Here is a 17,343-nt window from a genome sequence, read left to right on the forward strand (position 1 = left end):
ACTTCTTTTTGTCTATGGTTTCATTTCTTCATTCTCATGCATGTGGGCCAAAACTATTGTCTTCTGTTTGCTTCCAGCATTGCAGAGGAATGTTAAAATCACCCAGTAAGCCGTACTTGTTTAATCTCTTCTTATAAATGTGTTGCAGTTTAACCCCAGATGGTAGCTAGGACCACTCACACAGGTCTCCCCTTTCCCCCTCAAGAAGGGTAGGGAGAAGAAGGAGAAAAGGAGGGGAAAGGAAAGGGAAAAAAACCTTGTGGGTTGAAATAAAGACAGTTTAATAGAACAATAACAGAAAATAACAATAACAATAACAATAACAATAACAATAACAATAACAATGATGACACAAGTCACTCTCACCACCCAGTGAATTAGTGAAATTGGCACCTTCCCAAGCAGTGATCATGAATTCCCGCCCCCAGGTCAACCCCCATTTATATATTGAGTATGACACCTACAGTATGGAATATTCCATTGGCCATTCCATTGTTCTGTCTATGCTCCTTCTCAGCTCCTATGGGAAGCTGAATAAAGTCCTTGCATGGTATAAACATTGCCTAGCAACAACTAAAACAATATGCATTATTGACATTCCTCTCTTACCAAATCTGAAACAGAGCAATCACTAGAAAGAAAATTAACTCTATCCCAGCTGAAACCAGGACAAAATGTTAGTACTCTCCTTTTCCAATAGCTTTGGTTTGTTATATTTAAAATTGGAACCTGAGAATCAGGGTTAGATGACATTACAAAACATGTATCCGTGTAATCAAATTGATGTTGAAGACAGTAATAAGGATCTTCAGATGACATTTAAACCAGCTGGAAGTAATCCTTTTTAGGAAAATTCTAGTATTTTTTTCTGCTTGGTAAGAAAAAGACACTTTTTCAGCCTTCTCTCTCATTTTAGGCTGGGAATGGAGTGCATAGTTTGGATGTCAGCAGTGGGACACCTTACCAAAACAAAGCATCCATGGGACTGTTGTCTAATCAATGACTTCTAAGTGCAGGAGTTGTTAGATTGGAAACAAGTGCTACAAAATGCCAAGTGAGGTGCTTGAGAGCAGCAGTGGGATGGAGGAGACCATGCAGAAAGAGACCAAGTCTGGAAGCCAGAGCCCTTGCCGTGGCACTGTGAGAAGAGCTGTGGCAACCACTGTCACCTTTGATGGGGAAGCCACTATGGACCGGAGGAAAAAGAAGAAGAAAGAGTCCCGTCCCGAGTCAATAATAGTGTATCGGTCAGAGAATGAGAATAAGGTGGAAGAAGAACAGGTGGATGAAGAAGGAGGGGAGAGGACATCTGAGGAAGGCTCCAAGTTCCTGGGTCAGTCCATGGCAGATGGTACGTATTCCTGGGAATGCCCACTTTCCATAAACCTTTTTGATGCCAGCATGCACTGAGGTCAAATGGAAGTGACTGTGGCACCAACCCTCTCCAAAACTGCAGGCAAAGAGAGCTTGAGTTCATACATGAAAATGCTCTGAAATATAAAGCACTACAAGCTGATTTGGTGTCTTCTGCAGTTCTTTGCAGACTTTGGTTGTTGCTGCACTCTGAGTTTTAAATGTACATGCTGGTTGGGGTTGATCCAGAAAAATGCTAAGCATGCTTTAAGCCAGTGATGCTATGATCAAGCCCCTGTCCATGCCTAAAACAACTGCCTGTTAAGTGAAAGGATGGAAGAAGATGGATTTAGTGGCTCTACCTGTGATAGGGAGTTTTACTCATTATCTAGGATTTGCTGTTGCCTTCTGTTTGCATATTCTCAAGACAGCTTCCTCTTTAAGAGCAATTATTGGGCAAAGTCATCATGGGGCATCTTGGAGCCACTTTCACTTCTGATGTCTGTCCTGGATAGCCTTGCACGGGAGCAGTGTGGGAGGCAGGTCCTATGGCTAATCCTCTTGTGAGTCAGCAGAGCAAGCCAAGACGGTCTTCAATGTGAATGCATGCTCCTGGTCCATCAGCCACACCAAATTCCCCCATAATCCCAACCCCTATCCTTATGGCTTATCTGCTGCCTTTCTATTTTTGTGGACCACTTCAAACTGTTCTGTCTCCTTTTAAGAGTCTCTGAAGACCTCTTTCCAAGTTAGTCAGAATTAAGACCAGGAGGAAGCATGTTTTATCCCCATAGAAGAGTTTATGGCCAGTACCACTGCAGGGACCATCATAAACCAATGTCACTTGGAAACTAAGGCAGTCTGTTTGTGACTTTAACACACATCACAACACTTTTTCTGTTTGGTGCCTTTGTTGATCCCAAATATAATTATATGAGAGTCTGTAAGGATTTGCTAAACTTTGGTAATTATTTTGCATTGAGATACAGTGCAAATGTAAAGTGAAGTATCAGCTATTCAAGTATAACTCAAAGTGTGGATGTGCTTATTCCAGAACAAGAGTCTTAGTCATGTTTAACTAATTTACGCCAAGTGTCCACCCTGTTCAAGAATAAATCTATGTGGGTACCAGAGAAAATAGGCACACCATTTTTTATTCAAGTACTCTGTCTCATCTGTCTCACCTGTCTCATCTCTTTCTCTTACTCCTGCAGCACTTTCCCTTCACGTATTGTCCCCAGTGCAGATGCTGGAGTCTCCTCCCTTGTGATTTCTGCTATCTGGAATTCCTGTTTTCTCCCTCATTAGCTCTTCTTCCATTTTCTTCTGTGATAATCTTCTATATACTGCATTGCTTCTTGCAGATCTTTTTTTAATTTAACTATAACTCCATATGCACTATCTAATTGTCTTTGGGGATTTACACAAAATAATCCATACAGAAAATAAATCTAACATAGACGAGTTTATCTGTGTCCTTAGGTGTCTGGAACATGCCTTTAGACAGCCGATACGTCACCTTGACTGGAACAATCACCAGGGGAAAGAAGAAGGGTCAGATGGTGGACATCCATGTCACACTAACAGACAAAGAGCTGCAGGAACTGGCTAAGTCAAAGGAACCTCCTAAAGAGGATGTACCTGAGAAGAAGAAGAAATGTGATGTTGGATTGGACAGAGGACCCCACATCGTCCTCTGGACCATCATCTGCCTCCCTATCATTTTTGTAGTGTCCTTCGTGGTTTCATTCTACTATGGAACCATTACATGGTACAATATCTTCTTGGTGTACAATGAAGAGAGGACCTTCTGGCACAAAATCACCTTTTGTCCCTTTTTGATCATCTTCTACCCAATTATAATTATGATTGTGTCTTTTTCCCTAGGCCTGTATTCGGCTGTGGCACAGGTAGCATGGTCCTTTGGGTACTGGTGGCATGCTGTCAGGGATATGGAGAAGGGCTTCTGTGGCTGGCTCTGCAGCAAGCTGGGTTTGGAAGATTGTTCTCCATACAGCATTGTTGAGCTGCTAGAGTCTGATAATATCTCAGGTAGTCTCTCTGGCAAGAGCTCTGCACAGGGGGTGGAGACCTCGGCAGTCTGAGCCTTTGCCCTGGCTGACTATTTTGGTCATATGTGAGTGGTTTTCACCTAGAAAATAATACACTGATGATTTTTATATACATATATATATTTAAACACAAACTTAATGAATAAAATATTGGGCTGGGAGTGCTCTTTAAATGTCACAGAATGCAAGTGTGCTAGCTTCATGTGGTCTGGGTGGGGACGTGCATGGCTCTCCAAGGATTTGTCATCTGTTTTAGCTAATTACAACTTCTGGGAATGGTGAGAAAATCCAGGTCTGTGGGACTTGGGCTGTTTGTGAGGTGGCAGAGATATATGCTGAAAAGTCCACTTGTGTAAAGTTAGACTTTACTTTTAGGGAATGGGACATAACAGTGACCTGTTGACTCAGTGAAAAGAAGTCTCTACTTGGGGCATGACCTTCAGGAGCTAGGAAATCATTCAGAGGTGAAGACTAAATTGCAAAATGTGATGTTCTTGCAGTTTTCCTAGAAGGGGTCCTTTTCCAGTCCTTCCGACAAGCTCAGCAAACCTTCCAGGTCGGCTAATTACTTAGACACTGTCAGAAAACAGTGTTTAGAAAACAGATCCCTACAATAGTTGTGCCCAGCCTTTCGCTGGGAGAGGACAGCATAGCCCCCAACAAAGGCACATGAGCCCTACGCTGACTTGATGGAAGAGATGATGGAAGAGTAGGGCTTGCTCCGTAATGTGGTGCATGGAGACCTGACAGCCCTGTCACGAACCACCCTCAGGAGACTGTAGGTGCAAAGATAGGTGCTAGGACACAGCTCCATTAGATCTCTTGATAGGTGCACCGCTAGGAAGGAACGGGCTACAGGTGCTATACACAGTGTGCAGTGCAAACAGTTGCATTATAGGAGTGGATGGTGCTTGGGATGGGAAGGTCGATTGAAATGGTCGTTCTGTTTTTCAAGTTGCTGTTATGGAAGAGCTGCTGGCCCTTCCTTTTCAGAACAGGGACATCGCTGAGCCCATGTCTGTTAGTGCCAGTGCAAACTGTGTTCAGCTCTGGAAATCTGCATCCCCCACACACTTCCTGGTTAATTATATGGAAGAGCAATGGATTATACATCGTCCTCCCCTCATGTCTCATTTTCATAATTGGTTTCCCACCTTTTGGGACTTTGCATGGCATATTAGGGGGCTCCCAGAACAGGCTGAGGTGGCCACCATAGGCTGGAGAAATTCTAATTGACTCTTTAAAAAAGTGACTATCAGGAATGTTCTTTTTCTGAATTGACTGTTGGGGTTTTGGCCTAAGGAGGAGACCAGGAAAATAAAAGAGAGGTATAATGGACTCTAATGGGGACTGAGTTACATGTCTAAAACATGATTAATTTTCTGAGTGCTCTAGTTCAGCTGGTGCTGCTAGAATGTCTGGCTCAGGCCCAACCCAGAGGAGCCCCTCATTTGCATGCGTGTAGATAATTCTTAGTATGCAGTCAGTCAGGCTGCACAGTCACTCATGTCTTTGTAGGTGTTTCACTTCCTCAGTCTCCCTACCAGAGGGGGAGCTGCTCTAGTTTTAGGATGGTGAAGAGAAGCATTCAGAAGCTGGATTTCACAGGAACTAATTCTTTGTGTTGCATTTCAAGGAAGAGGTCAAGACTACACTGATGGGCTGTCCTGGTTAGGACATCTGGGAACTGCTGATGTATAAACAAGTCCATCTGATGCTCTAGGCCTGACACTAAGTAAAGTCCCTGCTGTGTTGTTGGTCCATCCCCTTCCGGGATGTCCAGCCACTGGCCAAGCACTGGCTTGAGGACTTGACGGTATGAGTAGTGTACAAGCCAAATATCAAGAACAAGCTTGGCCCCACACTTTACTGACAAAGCAGAGGTGCTCCCTCGGCCACAGGTACAGCCAGGCTCTGTTTGCTGATTCCTGATGCAGAGCTTTCAACTTTTACTGGCTAAGTCTTTAAAGGCAATGACCAACTTCCAGCAAAAAGAACAAAAATAAAATACACCCCAACCTGTGAGGCAATGGCAGGTAATTCAGTGGGGTTCAAAGAAGCTGACATACGCTTGGGACCAGTTCAAGCAGTGAAATGCTGTTTCAGTCAAGGAGCTTGATATGCCTCTGAATTAATAGAGAAGCTGAGGATAAGTCATGCCAGTGCTGGCAGTATGTAGTGATCCAGTGCAACCACTCTGCTTAATACTCCTCCACATGGAAATCGCAGGCTCCCACACGGCTGGAGGGTGGGAAGAAGTGATGCTTAACAAGCATTAATGGGAAGGAAGGCCCGCTGGCAAGTGTTCTCACGCTTTGCCTAGAGGGACACTGCTAGCGTGAAAGGAGTGGATTGTGTATCTTGGCCCCAACATGCAGCAGACAAGTGGGTTTGGGGGATGGCTGGCTGGCAAGTGTGCATTGCTGCAGAGGGAGAAAACCCAATTCAGCTGTCACTGCCAAACAGCAGCTGTTCAAGGCTAGACGAAAGGCTGGGGTCAGTAGCACAAAGAGCCTTCAGCTTACAGAGGGCTTGAATGATAAATACTAGCTCATTACAGAATACAGCCGTGTGAAATGTCTGCTGAGCTGCAGGATTTGCTTTCAGGATTGCAAACAGCATGCCAGAGTGGGGACAAAACCAAATCTGTGCCTCTTACTGCTATGTAAACACAAAGGAGCATCAGAGAAGTCCTATTACCCTCCCTCTGCCATGGCAGCTATGCTTCTGGGTTTGGAGGCCACCTTTTGGGGGATAATACTGGAACAATCCATCATGTGTTTTCTACTTCTTCACACTTAACCAAGCTTGCCTCTGCTCCTGCTGAAGTCAGGGTGTTCTGCCATTGATTTTGGTGGGGGCTAGTTTAAGCTTGGGGTTAGTTCTGGTGCTACTTGTAAAAGTTTTATTCAAACTTTTCTCAAAACAAATCTGGAAAGCTTTCTCTCTTGCTTGTTATCCCCCAAAGCAGTTTGCCTGCTGCAAAATATATAATCATAATCACTTGTAATATAAAAAAGCACAAGTTTTTGTCTTCTTCTACCCTTGCTTTCAGAAACTCACAAGTAACTTCTGCTTATGTGCCACTGTCAAACTACAGGGAGTTATTCTGATTGTTGAGTGTGTTTCTGGCTGCTCTAGTCTGGATGTTTTTTTAAGTAAAGATAATGTATGTTTGCTGATTGTTACTTTTAATTGCATTCCCTTTTCCCATCCTTGCTGGCCTGGGTGGAGAATAAAGATGTGTGTCGCTTTAGAAGAGTGCTGCTCTCATGCTTCTGCTTGACTTTGAGGTAAACACAGTGCTGTGGGATGGATACAGTCATTCTATGCTGATAATTGATTACAAATCATTATCTTTCAAGACTCATTTTAAAGTGTGTCTGAAATGGGTCCCAGTTTTACCTCTTGTTAACCTGTGCTTATTCAGAGCTGTCATAACTCTGGGCTCTTCTTTGCTTTTACTTCATAGTGCACAAATGAAAATTTTTTGATTTAATTTCACTCATTGGGTATCTGTTTGGCTTTAGCCCCAGGGATCTGTAGGGAGGGACATGCTTCCATATCAAAATAGGAAGTACATTTACTCTACAAATATGGTCTGTGGTCTGTGACTTGGAGCTGCTATTTACAGCTGTGCTGGGAAGATTTCTTACAACCCCTAAGTACTCCAGACATGTCTCTGTTGTGACAAGTCAAAGGAGAATCCACCAATTCAGTTCTTCGAGGTGTCTAAATATTAAATGACACCCTCCGTGCACTCCCACACATTCTTACTACAGTCCTACCCTCCTGCTAGGCACAGGGCAAACACTTATTTGACAATTTCTTTCTTCTAAGGAGGAGATGTGGATCTTTGAAAAACTTGAATGAAATTCCTAGCTGAGGGCTGGCACAGCTTCAGTGTAACAGATCTTCAAGCCAAAAGGCTCCCTGTAGGTGATTTCCTCAAACTGGCAATGCCATGTCCAGCACTACAGCTGGAAATACCAGGAATATGCTCTTGGTCTGATGCCAGCTGCAAACGTTGACCAGGGAATAGGATTACCTGCATGGCGGATGTATGTGTGGGACTTCCACCTCCAGTGAAGAACCTGGTGAAGGACACTTGGCTTCCTGGTGTGGCAGGGTGTGATGAAGGTAGTGGACCCAGAGAATTAGCTCATTAACGTTTGCAGTTCTCACCTTTGAGGTACAAGGTAATCATTTTATAACATACTGATTAGCAGTGAGATAGACTCCTATTGAAGACTCTTGCACCAGGCAAAACACACGTGTATGACTGCACCATGTATTTCACCAGGGGAAGAGAAGGTGCTAACTCTGCCTGCTGACTTAGCCATCTCATTCATTTTCTCTGAGAACTGAACAGTCATAGCGTGAACTGTGCTTTTAACCACAATTAGTCTCTTGAAATTACCCTTAATCCCTCAGGCCAGTGCTTTCAATCCTGAGGCCAGGATCCTGCAGTTCCTCACTCTAAGACTATCAGCAGGGGCTGCTCCACGGATCCATGTGGCCATCCCCAGGGGTACCTTTCTGAAGCTGCAACCACTAGTTACGAAAAGCTACTCCAATCTGCTCTTGCACACTGAAGCATACAATTACATTAGTGTTAAAGAGAGAAAATAAGGATGCACAGCCCACGTTCCTGCCCCTCTCATGGACACAATTTTGCTCAAAACTTATGCAAGCCCTTTTTGTCCCTGGCAGTGAATTATCTGGGAGACCAGTGCCCTCCCTGCTTCTGTGCAAAGACTTGTTGATGTGAAGGCAGTTAGATTAACGTGGATTTATTTCTGAGTAGATTAGTCCATCCAAATTTATTCCTTGGGTGGAAATGGGAACTCACAAAAAGAGAGAGAGGCTGAAGCAAATTCAGACCTTTTCGAAACACCACTACCTATAAAACGGGGCTAAACCACTTGGAAACGCAACTTTTCAATTAATGTGGCAAATTAGAAGGGACATCATATTTGCTTGTCTTAACTACTAATGCATGATTTCTCTTCTAACAGGCAGCCACTTAATGATGAGGGAGGGTTTGTGTGTTTGATAACAAGGTAAGTTGCCATGAGGTTCAAAAAGCCCCCTAAGCATCCTTGCACATAATCAGGTGAAATGGGGCTGCATTTGAACAGGCAGCCCAGAGAAATGAGGCTTGAGGGGCTTTCATGGATCCCCTCTGGTCACCCAGTTCCTTTAAATTTTAGTCTCCCTAATTTCTTGTCATTACACAGTAGCTGAAGTCTGTCAGAATGCATTAAAATAAAGAGACTGCCTGAGTCAGGCCAACAATGTGTTTGTCTCTGTTAAAAAAATGCCCTTGCTTTTTAGCGTGCTAAAATACAAACCCGTCCCCCCAGAATAGAGCAGCTAAAATCCGTTGTTGTTTGCATCCATTGAAATTAGGTAGGCCATGGGTGAATTTGACCTGTAGCCCTCTAAGATGCAAAGTTTCTGCCCAGATGTGATCCCCCTGTTTTAGGGGTCCTTTTCCCAACCATTTCTTCCAGCTGGAAATTTAACTTCACAAGATAAAAAAGGATAACTATGGAATTTGATAGTATGTACTGCCTGGTAAATAGGATAAAAACCCACCTCCCAGGCAACATGTTCCCTCAGGACGTGGTGTATTACAAGTTCCTCCATCAGTAATGTATATTAAGACCAATATATTTCAAGGTGTCTTTGACTATCTTTACATGTACGCCAAATTCTTTCTGCTCCTCCAGTGATAAGGTAAGTGAATCAATTATTTCTACTACAAAATAACAGCAAGCTGGCTCATTGTGGTATAAGACAAATATAGCTTAATTTATTCTAGCCTGGTTATCTGAATCACATGCAGTTGTGATCCTAACAACCCCAAATATTGCAAGTAAACTGAATGGTTTTTGCAGTGTCAATGCCAGGCATGAATCCAACAGCTCTTGGAGTAGTTTGCCTGAGGAGAGCATGCCATTTGTTCAGTCTTTCTTTCTAAAACACATTACTTGTCCTAAACTATGGAAGTGTCAACTTCTAATGTCTTAGGCTATGATGTATTTAAATGTATTTGTAGTGAGCCGCCCTTATAATTACAGTCAATTACTAGAATATCCTTCCATCATAATGGAGATTTTCCTTAACATTTTAACTATGTAAAAATTGCACACAGAACTAATAAACACAAGCAATTTTAACCTTCATTAATTTATTCAAATGAGCTCCCCTGTGACTTAAGAAATGAGCAGAAATAATTCCTAGTATCTGCATGTAGTAAAAAAAAGTGAAATATTTAATATAGTAAGCAGTATCATCCCAGGGCACATGTAGTGTCATCGCTAAATGACATCTCACCAAATCTGTGTTGGTAGAGCTACCTTTAGTGACCAGTGACGAAAAGCAGATAATAATACTGACTCCTCTACAATGCGATTACATGTTGCAGAAGCGATTAATTTTAATACTGACACAAGCTCTAAGGCAAAAGTTTCACGTGGCAGTGGTGACTTCAGCCAGCCCCATGATTACAGCAGGATTGCTCTGAGGCTCTGATTCCACACCAAAATCAAGTCTCTTTTGACGGCTAAATTTGTAATTTATTTCAATAGGAAGTTATAAAAATTTGAACATCTGCCTTGTCTAGCACAAGAAAACCCTGCAGAAATCAGCAGTTGTCATTCTGATGACTCCCTTCCCTCCAAGGAATTCCTGCAAAAAATAACTGACGGGGAAAACATAAAATTATTCTTCCCCTGCCTCTACACCCGACATTATAATGTATTTGCTAGTGCCATGGGTTGGTATCAATTTACACAAATAAAAATCAAACTTAATCCCTTCTTCTTTCCTCTCAAATAGCAGCTCTCTCCTTCACATTGCTGCTTTGTCTCCCAAAGCTGTACAAAATGGGAATGCACAAGAATTAAAAGCTTTAAAACATGATGTCCCATCCTCCGTGTTTGCAATGCTCCATTTTAACAGTGCATTAAGGCTGATATTTCTCTAAAGATCCAAACTTCCGTTCTTTCAGTCTGATTTCAATCTGCTTCCAGGTGCAGCAAACAAATAGGGATTTAAAATGGGATCCTCTCTCCCAGCTCGAAAAGAGCCGTGTTTGGCAGCTGAATGCTCTTCCCGTCCCCTCCTGCAGGCCAGTGGATGGATAAGGAACAAATCCCTGTGCTATAAGGATTAAATGGGACTACTAGCCAGCGTGCATGTCTGCGTGCATGCATACGTGCATGATGCTGGTGGGGGAAGGATGAAACAGGGAGGGTACTAAAGGCTTATCCTTGTGCATCCACAAAGCAAATCCTTCACACAGTGAGTTATCCTAGCTAGGCTGTCCAGAACAATCCCGCTGCATGAAAGTGCTTTCCAGAGATGCCGAAAACACAGCTGGAATGCTAATGGCTGCAAACAAAGGCTTACTGCACAGACAGAGGTGAGATAGAGAGAAAGACTGTGAAATCAAGAGCACGTGGAGAACAAGATGGATGAGATTCTGCTTCTGGGATAATCCAATCTGAAACAGCAGCAGCCGATACAAGATTTCTAGGCAAATTGTTGTTATTTTGCTGTATCTTATAATGCAGTCTGCATTTTCCCCCAGTTTCTAACATACCTTTTAATTTTATTGGCATCTACTTTGTATTTATTACCTCTTCCTAAAACACTGGCTGTAACTTTTTTCAAACACTATTTGCTACTCTTTTGCTGGGCTGGTGCTTTCCTCAAAGTGAGCATATGAGATATGAACTCCCTGGTCCTCTCCAGGGTCCCAAGTGCTCTGAAGTTCAGTCAAGCCATACTATTTCTATTAATTTTAAAGAAAATCAGACCCTACACTACTGATAGTCCTCTAAAATGCAATAAAGAAATAATCTGTTGTAACGGATTTGAGAACTAATCCAGAAAAGCCTACCAGAGTTATTTCAAGAGTAGAAATATGTGTCAAATTTTCAGTTGCTTAGCAGTGGGAAATATTTTGCCTCTCATGATACCAGGCTGAGTGGGCCTTGCATCGTCTCCTTCAGAAACCCTTTGGCTAATCCATGGATTTATAACTGAGGAAAACATCATCCTAAGTAGAAATACAGCTTAATAGATTTTAGATGTAGGAATACATTTATAAAACTACGTTCTAAAAAAAGCACAATGTAAAAATATTTTAATTTAAAAAAAAAAAATATTGTCTGATTTCTGCCATACCTTTATGCAGAAATTCCTCTGCAGTTTGGTGGCGCTTGCTGGGTGCAGCTCCCGAATTCTGCAGGCTGCAGTGCTGCTTCTGCCGAGGTGACTGGGATCATGTTGCCCTCCAGTGGCTGAACTGAAAAACAGGCAAAAAAACCCGCTGCAGTATTTTTTTTTTCTGCCTTAGAAATGCATCCAAAGAAGTCTATATACCGTGAAAGTGCAATGGCAAATACTAAGAAGTTACCTCATGCCAATTTTTAATATGTGCATATAAAATTAATCACTCCCTCCCCGTTCCTTATAGGTATGCAATATGAAGCAATCTTCTGTCAAAGGAGTTCATGCTATTCTTTCTCTGGCGTGCCAGCTTATATAGTGGGGCATGGGAAAGCATTTAATGAGAAGCCAATCCAGCATTTTGCTTTGCCCTTATATTCCAAAGTGTGGCTAAAACCCATTTGCACGGATAGTGCAAAGCAATCTCTCAATAATACATGCCACTGTGACATGTATTTCACATAAATATTTTTTTTTGCAATAACATGTGACATAAATGCTGATAACCTTACATGTGGCAACAAAGGCACAAGGATTTTAAAAGCTACAAATGTCTATGAAGTCTAAGTGCCCCTCTGAGATGCCTTGCAGCTGATTTTTTCAGAACATTTAGCATCATGAGGCATCTTCTATGTTGAAAGTGAAGCTCCTTTCATGAACACCTGTGAGTGCTCAGCACTTACGCAGATCTGACTGTATCTCAAACTGAGCACTCAGAAAATGTGATTCACATAACCAGTGAGTGACTTAGGTTCAAGTGATTTGTAAATCAGAACACGGGCAACCTGCTGAACAAAACCAGAGAATTAATTCTTAAAATGTCACTCAGTTACCATAATCATAAGAATTTCTTCTTTTGCTTTATGTCTCCCAATTTTTGTAACAAATGAGGCAAGACTCTTATGACTCCTTCAGTGCACAGTCCTAATTTTATCCCAATATGTATTGAAAGAGATGATGGCATTGTGGGACAAAAAAGTACCTGCTTCTGTAGTTGAACCTGTATCATAATATACAGACATAAAGCACTTGGTTAAGGTTGTAAGAGGAACTTTAATGTCAGAATTTCCTTGGATTTTGGAGCTGGACTTTTGCAACTTTAGTGTTCTCTTTACTTCTTAAAGAGAAACACATTAAAGAAATAAAACGAGATTCCATTATATAGACTCCTCCTGACAGCTACATGGGTTTGAGCTGGGCTGAAGCCTTTGGACCCACAACATATGCTTCTGCCTTTTCAGCTAATTAAATAACTGACAGTTGTGGAAGACCGTCTGTTTACAAAGGTCACCTGCAATCAGGCAGCAACACAATTAACACCAGCAGCACGAAGTGATCTGAGATAAAACAGGGAAAGTCAGAGTGTGCTTAAACAGCAGAGATGTTTTTAAATCAGCTGAACCAGGTGAAGTTCATCCAAGGCAAATATAAAACTGACTAAAGTAATCTCAGGAATATTAATGATTTTCCTTGAAAAGATAGATGAGATTACAAGTATAGTATCTACTTCTAAAAAGGGATGAGGGAGTGCAAAGATGTTAGGGAGTTATGGAGTATTTGTGCTTCAACTACTGGAAACTAGAACAGCCAATACTTAAACCATTTATAGGTGCTCAGAAGATAATAAGTAAAAGGAAAACCAGGGGTTTCTTTTAAAGAACAAATGGTGTCAAATCCACCCCCCCTCCCCCCCTTTTTTTTTGTGACAGAGAAACAGGCTTTTTGGATAGAAATTATTTACCTTGATTTGAATAAAGTTTGATGCTGTTTTAAATGACATTCTCATAAGCAGGCTAGGAAGCTCTTGTGTATTTTGATGTATGATAAAGTAGCTGCAAAAGCAGCTAGAATGTTATATACAGAGCTTGCCTAGTAGTTTCTCCCAGGGGTGGCCATCTCAGGCTGAGCACTGTTCCTTTATGACTTGGCTGAAGACAACATGAGCGTATAAAATCTGGAAACGACACCAAACTGAGTGGGATGGCAAACACAGTAGCTGAGTAGATTAGAACTAAAAAATGATTGTTGCAAATTTCATAAATGGTCTGAACAAGAAAAAAAAACAACACAGCAGGACAACTTGCTAGGCAAATGTGGTGTTCTGTTCATCAGGAATAAAGAACATCATGTGGCAGAACTACTGGATGGGCAGCAATTCTGCAGGACAGCACGCGCGTGCTACAGGAGTGTGATTCTCAATGTGAAAAAGGTAAATACCACATGGGGAAAAGGGGGTTGTAAATAGAGTTGGCTTATGACTTCGTGCTTTCCCTCTCTGTGGCACTTAATAAGGTCTCTGCTGGTGTATTACAGCCAGTGGAAGTTTTTATTCTGCCTGAGAAATGCGCGTTAGCTGCATAGTCTGGAGAAGAGACAGGGACCGGTCAGAGGGAAAGAGGAGGCTGTAAATTCAGCAGTTGGGGTGGGGGGCAGTGAGGAGGAAAAGCAACAGTGACACTGTCTTTTGGAAGAGGAACGATGAACGTGGGGCCTCAGAACCTCTCAGCTCTGTGCAGGAGGATTTGTGGAGCCGTTTCTGAAGTATTCCCTGTCTGTTCTGCGATGGGGTGGGACTTAGGAGCTGTGGGTGTGCTGCTTTGAAGTAGTTTGTGTATCAGCCGTGATCCACCCATGTGCCAGTTGGGGAGCCTCTGAGCTAGAACACGCCTGGCAGGACACAGCTGGAGTCACTATACTCTCCTAACTTGTTATCTCTCCTAACTATGTTTTTCTTCTGTTTTCAGGCAAGATTGGATGGTGTGGTATAATCCTTTCTATCTAGCTTTCTCATTTTCCTAGCACAATAATTTTCTTATGTTCCTTGGTAGACTCATTTCCTTCCATTGCATGAACTAAATTGAAAATGGACTGAGCAGGTAGACCAGCAGATAGAAATTGTTAAATCCCCAGAAGGATATATTAATTTTTAAGTTTATTAAAGGCACAGTTTTATAATGTGCCAAGTGTTCATGAGTCATAGACTGCCAAAGGACAAGCCCTGTGGACTTAAAGCTGATCCTCAAAGACAAATTTTGCTTTGGAGAGTGAAACCAGTGTTTGAGATCTTTTCCCTGGAGACGTATTACAGAGAAGCAACTAAGCAAAGACAGTGTGTTAGGTTTGCATCTCTTGAGGGGATCATCAGGAATCACTAAACAGACATAATAAACACTAGTGTTGGTCTGCACCACTGTTTTGGCATGTGCTTGCAAGCAGGTGTTTGGAAAGACCTCTTGGGAGAAGACAACTGTGCACATCTCATGAAGCCTAACGCAGGAAGATGCTAACAGATGTGCTTCTAAGCCCTGCTTTGCTTTGGGTGCCAATTTCCTATCTACTTTGTCTTTCAGTTTGCTGCCAAGCTTGTGCTGGTAGAAATACAAAGCTGATTGGTGTCACAGTGTCCTTGCCCTGCTTTGTTTATCTCTGTAAGAAATTCAGTTCATAATTCCTCAGTGTGCAGTTAGTGCCCATGTCTACGTACGAACCCAGGCAAAGAATAGCTAATGGTTGCAAAGTTAATTCTTTGGAAAAGTGGAAAAGTTCTGTTTCATGTATCTATTTCAATAAAACCATTGGGCTAGATCCCAGATGGCCATGGTATTCCTCTTCCCACCAGGCACTTATCCAGAGTTTTACCCTGTAGGCAATTGCTCCAAGAGGGAGAAAGGCCAAGACATCTTTCTGCTCCTACACCGAAGCCATTAACATTTGCTCAGAGCTGCCCTAAGCAGCTGGGTCCCAGCTGCAACTCTCTGGGCAATACATTCCTTCTTGTAACAAAACAGGGAATCCATTTTCCTTGCTGCCTTATAAAGGCATCGAGTGAAGTTAAACACGAGGCAGGCCCCTCATTGCTACTTCCCAAGAGCATGCTTATTCAATCCAGCCTTAGTTTTTGGGGGGGAAGAAAAGTAAGCAGAAAAGGAGTAAGCAGAGGAATGAGTGAGAACCTCGCTGGGACTGAGGTCTGACTCACTTTGTTGCAAATGAGATTACAGCTGATCATCCTGGACACTGAGTCCTCTGAGACGTCACATATTTATTATTTATACCCAGAGACTGACATTCTGTAAAATGGAAACGGGCAATTAATTACAAGCATCTTTTGGCAAGTGTTTACAAGCAAAGATCTTCAAGTCAATCCAGGCTAACAAAGCCCCAGTGCCCCCAGATGGAGTTGATTAGTCGGATCTGATGATTACCTATAAGGGAGCTCTGTGTGGAGTTGTGAAGGAAATGGGGCTTAAAGTTTGTTTCAGAAACGATTAGCCAGTTCTTCTTTGAACAGTGGAGATAGCTCTGAGGAAATCTGGCAGCATGAAGGGGCAAAGGGGAGAATGTTTGTGTTTATTGTTTGTGTATTTTGCTGAGAGAGTTATAAGACCCCATTGATGCCAGACTGAGAGCTAATGGATAGGAAGATCACAGATGGAGTTTCATGGGTACAGGTGTCTTCAGTTTTACTCAGACTTTGTAAAGGAACAGGGCTCTGTACCTGGGATGGGCACACTGACCTTCCTGTAAAGCAGAGGTTCCTCGTTCACACCCAAATTAGTAATGAGTAATGTTTGCAATTATTGCTCTATCTATGAGAGTTTGGACCAAAGTGTGGCATTCAGCTTTTATGTCAAATGAAGGATTCAGAGAGGACTATGAAGGGTTTTGTGTCAATATTCTGTGCCAGCAGTCAGGGCTGAGGTTTTACTTCCCAACCCTGGCATAAAAATAAAATGTTCATTGATTATGATGCCTTGCAAGATGCTTTTCTGCTGGTGCGTGAAAAGTCATTGCTGATGAAGTTGATCAATTCTTATTTCTCTGTCCTTCCCATTTATGTGTATGGGTGTGCACATCTCTTGTGTTACACCTAGACTGCAAGCTATGCCAGAAATCATTTGGGGTGGGGGATTGCCTGATTGCTAGCCCATGGTGGGGCTTTTGGGCTGTGGCAAGCACTCCTAGGGACTAAGATAACATCAGGAACAATAATAATAATAATAATAGTAAGCAGACCTGATTTCCTTGGCTGATTAATCTGAAATCCCCTTAGAGACATTCAGGAAGACAACACATGGCTTTCTCTTGCAGTTGCTAACTGCGTTTTTTGTCTACTGGTTTCCCATAAAATGTTTGTCTCATTTCCAAGCTGCTCTATGCCTTTAATATGCAAAGTGCTTTGAAGAGAGAATCCCTCGATTACCAATATTGCCAAAGCATGGCAATGTAGTAAGCAGGGGAAGGGGATTTTTGTCTTCTGACATCACTCAATATAAAAAGGAAAAGTTTACATTTGAAGGGTTGGTTTTCTGCTACAAGGTTTTTGAAGTGTTCATGTGAGATTTACTTTTCTGTAGCAGTACTAGTACCACCACTTTGCACTCTGTTTTGAGAATAATTACAGATAATAATGTGGTTGAGATACACTGAGAATAGAAAGAACACTGATAATGACATTCTCAAAGGCTACAGGGAAGGTAATGCAGAACAAGAAGTAATCAATACGTGCGATGAAATTTTGCCATTCTCTGTGCATCTCTGCTCATGATTTAGTATCCAACAGGTGCCAAAATACATGTAATATAGCATCCGGTATACTTGGACTTTTTAAAATCAGCAGGCTTCAGTTTCATCAAACAGCCTGAATGTAATTTGGTTCAGACATTGTCTCTGT

General features: G+C 42.2%; 1 protein-coding gene across 1 annotated transcript; it reads left to right on the plus strand.

The window, feature by feature from the left end:
* Nucleotides 1-1,047: 1,047 nt before the first annotated feature.
* On the plus strand, nt 1,048-3,458 carry TMEM169 (transmembrane protein 169; the record flags this gene model as incomplete). Its single annotated transcript, XM_082483514.1, has 2 exons — nt 1,048-1,351; nt 2,836-3,458. 2 exons carry the CDS (start codon nt 1,048-1,050, stop codon nt 3,456-3,458), a joined length of 927 nt encoding a protein of 308 aa, XP_082339640.1.
* Nucleotides 3,459-17,343: the final 13,885 nt, after the last annotated feature.

The sequence above is a fragment of the Vanellus vanellus genome, assembly GCF_965231255.1.
Source record: "Vanellus vanellus genome assembly, chromosome: 5".
In the NCBI taxonomy this organism is placed as follows: domain Eukaryota; kingdom Metazoa; phylum Chordata; class Aves; order Charadriiformes; family Charadriidae; genus Vanellus; species Vanellus vanellus.